The following is an 11,657-nucleotide window of genomic DNA, read 5'->3' as shown; positions in this document are numbered from 1 at the left end:
TTCATGAGAATGAAGGTTCTGTGAAGCAATTCTAAATAGCCAGGTTTTTAAAATATTTTATTTGTTATTTTTATTTTATGTGTATGAGTGTATTTCCTGTATGTAAGTGTACATGTGTCGTGTCATGCAATGCCGCAGAGGTCAGAAGAGGGTTTCGGATTCCCCTGGAACTGGAGTTAAGAATGGTTTGTAGCCACCATGTGGGTACTGGGAATCGAACCCAGGTCCTCTGCAAGAGCAGTCAGTGTTCTTAACTTCTGAGTCATCTCTCCAGCACCTAGCCAGTTTTAATTCCTTTATTTCTCCTTTATATGGATCAAGTTCAGTGAAAATTTATTGCGTGGAATTGGAGATTCCTAAAAGATGACTAAACAACAACTAAGTTATCTACCTTTAAATAGCTTTGTTTGGGGGCTGGAGAGATGGCTCAGTAGTTAAGAGCACTGACAGCTCTTACAGAAGACCAGGGTTTGATTCCCAGCACCCACATGGCAGCTAACAACTGCCAGTTCCATGCAAGCAATACACTCATACACATAAAATAAAAATAATAAATAAAAATTTAAAAAATAACTTTGTTTCATCTTATACATATAAGCAGGACAGAAAGCCCTCTAGGTCTTTCTAGTGAGAAACCTAGTTTAGTGAAATGGTTACATAAATAAAGAAGAGCTGAGATGTCAAACAGAGAGCAATGAAGCGGTGGTTGGAGGGACAATGGGCTGCAGGGCAAAATCTAGATGGTGGATCTGACCTACAAGAATCATAAGGACGATACATCCATTAGAGCAGACAAAATGGAATACTCTCATTTCTACCTTCTGCCTTCCTATTGCTCTCTGGTCTCCCATTTTATCCCGACTACTGGCCAGCCCATAGGAGATGGTGAACACTGGATATGAAAGGAGACAGCAACGTCTATTTTGTGTCAGAGTAAGCTATGGTATAGTACAGTATATTAATTGTTCCTTTTGCTTTTGATTTTTGTTGTTTTGAAGCAGAATCTTATTATGCAGCCCATGTTGACCCATAATTCAGTATGTATCCCAGGCTAACTTCAAACTCATGATTTTTCTGTGTCTTCTGGGATTACAGGCATATGCCACCACAAGCTTCGCTACTTGTGGCTTTGGTTTCCTTTGTGTCCTACAATCACCGCATTTGTGTTTCTTCTGAAGCTCCTCCAGAAGATTCTAATACACTCGATAAGCTTCAAGTCACTGAATAGTTTTGAAACTCATGAATATCCACTCTCTTCAAATAAAATCTTACTCTGAAATGCATTATATAAAGCATTTAAAAGCATTCTGTTTAAGGCACAGGCTGGAGCCTCAGTCCCCCTCTATCTCAGGCCAATACTTGGGACACAGTTTGGAGACCTGAAGATTCCCAAGTCCAGTCTATCTCATTAGTTTGCAGTCATGTTGCATAGAAACAGGTATACACCCCTTTTGTGTCTCTTCAGTGCTAATTGGGAAACATATAGTGACCCATTCCGTCTAGTGTCACTAGTTAATGTGGCATTAAAGGAAGCCTTGGATAGGCCTCTATTAAACCCCAAACAAGATTGCTAGGAGGAGAGCTCAGATCTCCAGACCATTAGCTGGAAACACCATCAAAACTGGGAGGGACTGTTCTGACAACTCTGGGAATAAGATGGTGGGTTAACCACCCAGCTGGTAGTAAATAGCTTCTACAAATGGAATCCTTTAGACATAAGAGATAGGGATAGAAATGCTCTGCAGGGTCCTCTGCAAGTGGAGATTGTTACATGGGGAGTATTTCTGCAGCTGCTTTTCAAATATTTTTCCCTTTAGTTAACCGGCATCATTCTCAGGAGGTTCTGCCTGGGAGGAGGGAGAGCTATTCAGTGTTCCTTCCCTCTCTTTTCAGTCCTACCACAATACCTTCAAACATGTCGTGGAGCCTTAGGGAATGCTAGGTAGAGATGTACTCCCAGCTGGTTTACAAACTGGACTGAAATAAATCCTCCAGGAGGCACAGCCCAACCATCCTATGCACAGCTCTGTCTGGAAGCATGCTTTGAGATGTGTTTTATTTCCATTTTAAAAAAGAAGAAAAAGAAAATTTTCCACCGGTTACTCTGTGTCACAAAACTTGATGGAAAAAAAATATTCACCATTTCAAGTATTAAAGAAAAACTTGTAGAAATGCACAAACCCAGTTGCCCTTTGGAGTAGTGGAAGAACTTTGGGGGTTTGTCCCATTACAGATTGGTGGGAAAGCAATTCAGAGAGACTTAGAGAAGCCTATTCAAGTGATATTTCTTAAAAAAAAAAAAAAAAAAAAAAAAAAAAAAAAAAAAAAACAGAAGAAAGAAGAGAGGAGAGGGGCCTGAAGCTGTCCAAGGTTTGCGAACCCAGACCAGGGGCCTCCTGCTTTTGCCCCTCTCCTGCCGGGACTCGGAACCCTGACCTCCCCCTTGCCTCCTTCTTAGCAGCCCCCCTCCCCCTTTCTTAGCAGCCCTGTGCCCACCCACCCTTTCCCACGGTCCACCCCAGGACTCTGTCCCTTCCCACTCCTTCTAGTCCTCGCACCACGCCTTTCTCTCCGTGGCCCATGCTCCCGGCTCCCGCCGCCTCCACTTTTCCCGGCAAACCGGGAATCCCGGCCAAGGGGGCCGCCCGGGCCTCGGTCCTCCCCCGCCGCCGGGGCGGCTGGACCATAAAGCGCGGCCGCGGCTGCCCAGCCCAGTCGCCAGCGTCCAGCTCTGCGCCGCTGGAACGCCAGCGCCCCTCCGACGGCAGCGCACAGTCTGAGTCCGCCACCTGCGCCGGCCGCAGCCCAGATCCACGGACAGCGCGGGCCGGGGACGCCGAGGCCGAACCACTCAGCTGTCGCCCCCAAAGGCCTCGGGCAGCAAAGCCACCATGCCCGGCCCACGCACGGCCGCCTTCCTCCTGCTGCACCTGGTCCTGCAGCCGTGGCAGCGGGCCGATGCCCAGGCCACTCCCCAAGGTAAGTGGTCTCCGTGGGGTATACCTGGTCCCCTCTCCACCCAGCCTACAATCCCACGCTCACCAAGAGCGTAGAGACCAGTTCTGCGCACAGTGCTCTGTCCTGGGATCCTAGGACCTTGCCCTGCACCTCTCTGTCCTCCAGGAACTGGAAGTGGTGATGAGAGTCTGGACTTTCTCAAATTCAGTTACTCAGCTAAACTATAGTTTGAAGGATGCAAACTTCTTTTCAGCCTATACAAAGACGTGGTGTTTATTTGTTGCATGGTCCTTGGTTCTCTAATTCGTGTCTTCATGAGAAGAAACCGGAGTTGTTCTCAAACCCGTTTCTGTCCCCTGCAGCCCCCTCCCTCCATTCAGCCCTTGCAGGCTAAATCCTTGGGAGGAAGCAATGCTCTCCCAGAGTGACACCCCTGAGCAACACAGCTGAAAGCACTTGGACACACAAAGACTAAGTTTTTTCTTCCAGAAGCTAGCTTGCTCTCCTGAGTCCTTTCAGACATAAATCTTTTGGGGGGTAAGAAAAGGTAAAAACTTCAGTCAATAACTTGATATGGGGTTCAAATAGCCTTCAGGTAGAAAGCTCTCAAAGTTAAAATTTATTGTGAAGACCAAGAGGAAGAAACGATTTCAGCAAGGACAAATTCTAGGGCTCAGACAAGCTGCACTGCGCTGGGCTGTTCGGTGGTGGCCCTCCTATTTGAACTTGGTGCCTGGGTTGTTTCACTAGAACTCAGGAAATAAAACTGGACAAGATACACCCATGAAGTAAAAGTTATTATTCTTTCTGAAGCTAGGCAAAGAATGCCTTACACCCTCCACAGTGACCACCCATTTTGCCAAATAATACATTTGGATTCCAGGCCAGGCAGCCAGAATTGTACTGCCACTTTAAAAAAGTTTGGGTTGAAATATGGAAATGCTGGGGTCTGTAGTACACACTGTGCCCTATTTCTAAGAAGATGGGAAAGGAAATTTTTTTTAACATTATTCAAACACTTCCCTATATTGAGAGATAATTTGGCAGGATTGAGTTTGCTAGTGCAGTATTTTTTGTTATATAGATTCTTGACATGGAGCATACAATTTATGGTACACATTGGGTATGGATTCAGCTCCTTAGACCTGATAGTTTTGTGGTGATATAACCTAAGTTATCTGGTTAATTCAGTTACTGTGGATGATCTGATTAAGTCAAGTTTCTGATAGATTCCCCGTTATCTAGTCAGTAATTATCAGCTCAACTAGATAATTCACTTATCTCCTTTTCCCTCTGGGCTGTGCTGCTAGTCCTAAATTAGTATGTATTCATTTTACATACCTTAATAGTTGGGCTCATTAGTAGCGGTAATTTCACCTCTAACACTACAGGGTTGTGTTTGGATCCTGGTACTTTTACTAAAGTGTAGTGGCATTAATAGAAAATGGCAGTGTCTCATTTCGTTTTCAAAACACTCTAAAGTCATTACTAACTAATCCCAGCTCAGCCTCTTGAGAGAGCAGCAAATGGATCAGATGAACTATACAGATTGAAGTACTCAAGTTTAGTGCCAGTTAAATCACAGGCCTGATCAGAGTCGAAGTAAGGATCAAGAGTACCTGGAGTTTAGTTTGGAATGCAGTTCTCAGACTTTGAACTCACATCTCTTTTCTAAGATGCCTTGTCCAGAACGGAGCTTTCAGGCACACCAGCCCATTCTCCTGTTATTTCCCATTAGTGGAAATGATGCTTTCAATTCCTTAGAAAATAAAAGCCCTGATTTCCCTTTTGAAATATAATCAGAAACCATTTTCATAGTTTAAGGATGTGGAGAGCACAATAGATATTTTGCGTTTCAATGCCTGTACTATTAAATTCATTATTATGTAAGGTTTTCTGGTACACGTGAAAGACATGGTATAGATCCAGCTTGGAAACAAGTTATCTATTAAATAGAATAGACATTCCTTAGTAGCTAGGTTTTCTCCTGCTTGTCTTAAAAGTTTTGCTCATTTTATAGTACAAAAGCAATACTTGTTCACTGTAACAAAAATTGAGTAAGAAAGAAAAAAATAATGAAAAACAGTAAAAAGTCCTTTATATACAACTTAGAGAGACCTACTACTAACATGTTGTTGAACTGTCTTTTGTTTCATATCTTTTTCTAAGCAAATATATTACTAATGGTACCATTTCATACATCTAATTTTATGATCTTTTTCACTTTAGTAAGAGCATTTTTCTATATCCGTAGGTATTTAGCTGTATTTTTTAAATAGATGGTTTTCTGCTTTTTCTGAAGGACCAATATTAATTTAGCCAGTTTTGTAATATAGGACACTCACATCGTCTCCAGTACTTTGATGTCATACTTAGTAACTTACTGAACAGATGAAGTGACAGAATGGCTTGGGTAGACATGAGCCTTTGCTTTGATTTTAAAGTCCATCCTTCTTTGCTAAAGATATTTGATGTTTTCATGACAAAGTCCTCTGCTAAGGAAGCTTCAGGATTCCTGGCTCTTCTGTTTCAATTTTCACCAAATTTCTTTTTCAAAACACAAACTAGAATTATCAGTGATAGCAAGTATCATTGTACCTAAGTCTTTTCTGTCTTGACTGTTGTTTCCTTCCAATAAGTTCTTTTGTTTTTTTCCAATAAGTTCTTTTAAGTACTATTGTTAGGTCAAAGGGCATTTGTATATAAAGCCTTTGATACTGTTACACTGTTACTTAAAACTGTCTTCAACATTTTTGTACTGATTTGGCCACAGGACATAGCTCAGTGATAGAGAGCTTACCTACTGTGCATGAGACTTAGTAACTTACTGAAGTTCTGGGTTCAATCCCCATTGCTAGGGGGAAATTTTGTAATTGTTTAAATCTTATGGAGCTGTATATAAAAGAAAGCCTATTTCCTTGAACCCTCACCAACAGTGTTAGGTATTACTGTATTTTTTTTATTTTTCCAATTTGGTAGTGAAAATAGTATTGCTTAAATTAGCAATTCCTGTGAGGCGTGGTGGTGCACACCTTTAATTCCAACACTCCGGAGGCAGAGGCAGGCGAATCTCTGTTAAGTTTGAGGCTAGCCTGGTCTACATAGCAAGTTTCAGGCCAGCTGGGGCTACAGGGAGACTGTGTCTCAAAAATATATATCAAAAAAATGTAGCAATTTTTTCATCATAAGGTGAGCATATGAACACTTATTTAAATACTTATTGGCCATTTGTAATTCCTTTTCTATAAACTGCCCATTTTTTCTGCTAGGATGCTTATCATCTTACTGATTTGTAAGAGCTCTTTTTTTTTTTCTTTTTTTTGTCTGTAAGAGCTCTTTTAGAAATCAGATTGTTGTGTCCAAGAGACAGCTCTAGGCGTTGAAAACTCCTGCCAGTCATGGAATTGTTCAAACAATATCTGCATAAACTGAATTCTCAGTAACTTCTAGTAAGCATTACCTACAGGTGGCCTTTGCCATTTGCCATTTAAATGGCTCTCACAACTTCCATAAGTCTTACAAAAAGTGCTGCTCAAAAACAATTTATATCAATACAATAGCAGATTTTACTTTTTGCAGACAGACTCAGTCCATCAGAATACAGTCAGGGCTTCAGGATATGACTGAGGCATAGAGACCCCATCATTTTGTTTTGTGTCTTCAATGGGAGTTTTTTTTTTAACCAGAGAAATATTGGAGAATTGTACAGGTACTCACAAAAGTGGCAAATCATTTTTTGATATTCCTCCTGTTTTATTCTCTGTCATTTGTCACAAGCCAGGAAAATGCAATTGGCTTTGGTCCAAGAGGTACATAAGGGACCCCATGACTTCAGCTCACTGCTTGAGAACATGAGATAAACAAGGAACTGGTTGCTCTGATCTCTCCCCCTTGTACTTTAAGCCTTTAGTGCTTTTCCTAGTGGGCATTTTCAGAGCCATTTGTTCAGCCAAATCCAATTTTGTGTTTGCAAATTTAGTTGTCTCTTTAGGGCCATAGCAAGTATAAATACCGTGCTATATTTCTTCTGTTTCAAATGTCCAGCCACTATGAAAGTGACAAGAAATGAGGTTGGAGAAATGGCTCAGTGTTTAAGAACACTGGTTGCTCTTGCAGAGGATCCGGGTTTGATTCCCAGCACCCACGTGACAACTAACAACCATCTGTAAACTCAAGCTTCAGGGAATCTGACACCCTCTTCTGACCTCCGAGGAATTGCATGACACAGGTTGCACCTACACACATGGAAGCAATGCACTGATACATATAAAATAAAAATAATAGGGGCTGGAGAGATGGCTCAGTGGTTACGAACACTGGTTGTTCTTGCAGAAGACCCAGGTTCAAATCCCAGCACCCACATGGCAGCTAACAACTGTCCATAACCAATGGAATACTATATGGCAGTTAAAAATACTGGGGTCAGGGTCTAGAGGTAGAGCCCACTTGATAGAATGCTTGCCTAGTATGTACAAAATCCTGGATTTGATCCCCAACACTAAATAAGAATGGAAAACAAGGGGGCTGGAGAGATGACTCAGCTGCTCTTGCAGAGAACCAAGGTTCAGTTCCCAATGGCAGATGGCAGCTAACCACTGTCCATAACTCCAGTTCCAGAGGATCCGGTGCCCTCTTCTGACCACCGCAGGCATTGCACAACATGGGTGAGCTTACAAACACATGCAGGCAAGGTATTCATACACATAAAATAATAAATAAAAAATATTTTTAAAATTGACAAGGAGGAACTGGATAATTTGGCAATGTGAAAAAAATGCAAGATTATTTCACATTATTTTGTAACCTACTATCAAATGCTCCCCTCACCAAAAACCAAAACCAAAAAAAAAAAAAAAAAAAGTTAAAGTCAGCTTTGCCCTTACCACCCCCTTCCTTCTCTCCCTAGTCTTTGACCTCCTGCCATCCCCCAGCCAGAGGCTGAACCCTGGTGCCCTGCAGCCAGTCCTGGCAGACCCCACGCTGCATGAACTCTACCTGATCTCCACCTTCAAGTTGCAGAGTAAAAGTTCAGCTACCATCTTTGGCCTCTATTCATCAACTGACAACAGCAAATACTTTGAATTTACTGTGATGGGACGCTTAAACAAAGGTAAGCCAAGTTCCTGAAATGATTTTCTTACAACTCCCCTTCTCTCATCCTAGGATTTGGGGTCTACCCTCCTTCAGATTGCTCCCATCATTCATTTCCTTTTCTATACCAGATTCTTTTTGATGAACCTATGCAAGGGCAATGAGGAGAGAAAAAAATAAAGAATTGTTTGTAGCCAAAGTGCCTGCTTCTTATTAGCATATATTGGCTACACTATAATGGGCTTCATTATGACATTTTCATACATACATGTAACATATTTTGATTATATTCCCCCATTACCATCTCTTAGTCCCTTCTTACTCCCCCTTATTCCATTCCTCTTCCCAAGTAGTCCCCCTTCTATTTCTATGTTTTGGGGGTTTGTTTGTTTGTTTGTTTATAAACAAATGAGTTTAATTAGAGTTACTTTCAGGAACATGGGCAACTTACTAGGCCACACCACTAAAGAAAATGTCTCAGCTGGGTGTGGTGGCACACACCTTTAGTCCCAGCACTTGAGAGGCAGAGGCAGGCAGATTTCTGTGAGTTCGAGGCCAGCCTGGTCTACATAGTGAGTTCTAGGCCAGCTGGGGCTACAGGGAGACCCTGTCTCAAAAAGACTACCCCCCAAAAAAAGAGAGAGAAAATGCCCCTCCTTCCCCCCAGCCATCAGTAACTACCTATAGGGGTGTGGCCTTGTGAGCCCTTATGCAAGTAATCACAGCTGCTGAGAATTCAAGCGTGTAATGACCATATCATGTCTGGAAGACAGCATTCCACAACACTCCACTGCTTCCTTTGGCTCTTACATTTTTTCTGTCCTTTCTTCCACAATCAAGATGCATTTTGATGTGGTTCTATTCTGTTATTCTGAATCGAGTTCTGAAAGGGATGAGATCAGGACAATTACACATTGCTTTAATCATCACTGGCTGTTATAACAAAATCATACAGAGTACGTAGCTTAAACAACAGACATTTATTTCTCATAGTTCTAGAGACTGGGGAGTCTAAGATCAAGGCCCAGGTAGATGTGGTCCTGGATGAGGACTCACTTCTTCGCTTACATCGTCATCTTTTCATTGCATCCTTACAAGCTGGAGACAGCAAGCTCTCTTGTGTCTCATAATGGCATGGATTCTATAATGAGGGCCCCACTTTCAGAGCCTGATCTCAACCTAATTAACTCCCAAAGATGCTTCCTTCAAATACCATCACACTGGGGATGAAGACTTCAGCAAATGAATGTGTGGCTCCTTCACTGCCTGTATATTCCCCTGAATGCCATGGCTGAGCTAACTCACAGTGTGAGGAGTGCTTTGCTGGCCCTTATGGAGAACATGCACCTCAAGCAGCAGAACAGGTGAACAGCTCGCTTTTCTGTCAGCTCCCCCAGGTTCTCAGGAGTCTCTCACTCACTACTGTCATTTGTTTCACTGTCAAAGGGAATTATGGGAAATGGCTCCCAAAGAAAAGGGCCATGACTTTTCACTTCCTTCCTTTCCTTTCACACCCTGGGGACAACACCTGTTCCTGTTTATTAAGGAATGTGACAGATACCTTTTTTTTTTTTTTCTACCTCGTGCATTTAATAAAACAGGAAGATCAGTCTTTCTGCCTGGATTTATATTTATTTCATCTTGATTTATAAAGTACATACTTCCTAATATTTTGAAGTCTCTTAGAGTCTATTCTTATTTGAACTCTTTTTTAAAAAATATACATATATATTTTATCAGCTGGGTGTGGTGGTACATGCCTTTAATCTCAACACTCGGGAGGCAAAGGCAAGTGGATCTTTGTGAGTTCAAGGCCAGCCTGGTCTACATACTGAGTTCCAGGCCAGCTGGGTCTACAGAGAGACCCTGTCTCAAAAAAAAATCAAAAATAATTATTTATTATTTTATTTTATGTGTATTGAGTATATTGCCTGCATGTATGCAAGTGCATGCATGTCATGTAATATCCCTGGAGGGCAGAAGGGGGTGTCAGGTCCCTTGGAATTAGAGTCATAAATGGTTGTTAGTTGCCCTGTAGGTGCTAGGAACTGAACCTGGGTTCTCTGTAAGAGCAGCCAGTGCTCTTAACTGCTGAACCATCTCTCCAGTCCCTGAACGTCTTTTTTTAAGAACTAGTTTTATTTTTATCTCTTTATTGAATTTTTGCAAATTTCATACAATATATTTTGATTATATTTAGATTTCCTTCTCTATCTGCACCACACCCCCTTACTACCCTCCATCAAATCTCCTGTATTCTTGGTATGGGTTCATCCACTGGAGCCTGGTCAACCTACCAAGAGTCTGACCCTTAAATGAGACTGAATCGCCTCTTCCCAGTAGCCATCAACTGCCAATATGGGCAGAGTTGGGGTTTCTTACCCACTTCCCCATATCTATGCTGGGATTTTGTCTGGCTTGAGCTCAGGTGGGACTTGTACATGCTGTCAGTATCACTGTAAGTTCATATGAGTAACTGACAATGCTTGCACTCTTAAACCTGTGGTCTTAGAGCTGACAGAAACTCCTCTTAGCTTACACAGGACTACAGAATTAAAGCGAAATAGGACTGGAACCCCTTCTTGTAGATCAAGTCCCAGCTCCCCTCTTCCCTCTTCCCATCTACTCTCCTGTGGGCTTCCTCAGTTTGTACCTAATAGTTCTCAGGGTTGGGTGAAGTTTCAGATAACAAAGTCTGGGTCTTGATAAGCAGATCAGCCATTTCTGCACTTTCTACCCTGTCTTCTGCCATGCTGAGAGATGCCTTAGCCCCCTCTCTGCCTCCCATCAAACAGCAGCATTTGCCTCACATCTATTGAATGAGCTGCTGTGCTCTCCGCTATTGGAAAGATTTTTGTTTCAATGTAATAGCTAGAAGGTCCTCTCTAGAATGGAAACCTGCTCCTGGATGATAATCCTCACTGCACCTCTTCTCTATTTCTAAATCAGCCAGTCTTTGTGGACCCATCCTGCTGAGAAACATGGGAAGTAACCACTCCTGAAATGATTTTTTCCATTTACTCTTCAAAGGCAAAAGTAACACTAGATCCATGGCATGTGTATATATAAGTGAAGGACTTGTTACTGTGTCTCCCCTGAAGAAACACCAACATCATACACCTATAAATTCCAGCTGATCCAAAACTTCAGGAAAAAGACAAACTGGTTAAAACTTCCTCTTATTTTTTTACAGTGATGGAGACTGACTGTCCATTAGATCTCATGCATACTAAGCAAGCACTCTACCACTCACCTATGCCCCTAAACCTCTTTTATAGTTTGGATCTTAAATGTTCTCCAGAGGCCCACATGGTGGTAGAGAATGTATTATAGGATTCCTTTTAGGATTCCATGAAGTGATCAATTTTTGCTCCATCACATGTTCCACACCATGGTGTTCCACATTTGGAGCCAAGTGATTATGGGCTTAAGCCTGTGCAACTATAAGCCAACATGGGTCTTTCTTTCTTTTAAGTTGTTGATACCAAGTATTTTGTCATAGTCATGAAAAGCTGACCAACATACCTCCTCCATGTTAGAAACATACTTCCAGCATGTTAGAGAAAATAAATCATTCTTAGAAAAACATGGGGAACAGAAGGAATTCC

The 11,657-nt window shown here is 42.0% G+C and overlaps 1 protein-coding gene across 1 annotated transcript in view; it reads left to right on the top strand.

Moving 5' to 3' along the window:
* The first annotated feature begins 2,766 nt into the window (after positions 1-2,766).
* The window catches only part of Thbs4 (thrombospondin 4), a 51,797-nt gene continuing 42,906 nt past the window's right edge, over positions 2,767-11,657 (top strand). The window contains exons 1-2 of the mRNA XM_008853324.2: positions 2,767-2,979; positions 7,865-8,068. Coding sequence (XP_008851546.1) covers positions 2,892-2,979; positions 7,865-8,068 — 292 coding nt within the window. The 5' untranslated portion in view covers positions 2,767-2,891. The remainder of the gene's footprint in view (positions 2,980-7,864; positions 8,069-11,657) is intronic.

This window comes from Nannospalax galili, unplaced genomic scaffold (genome assembly GCF_000622305.1).
Source record: "Nannospalax galili isolate Female #2095 unplaced genomic scaffold, S.galili_v1.0 scaffold45, whole genome shotgun sequence".
Classification (NCBI taxonomy): Eukaryota; Metazoa; Chordata; class Mammalia; order Rodentia; family Spalacidae; genus Nannospalax; species Nannospalax galili.
Note: the sequence above shows the minus strand (reverse complement) of the source record. Positions and strands in the feature narration are given on the sequence as shown.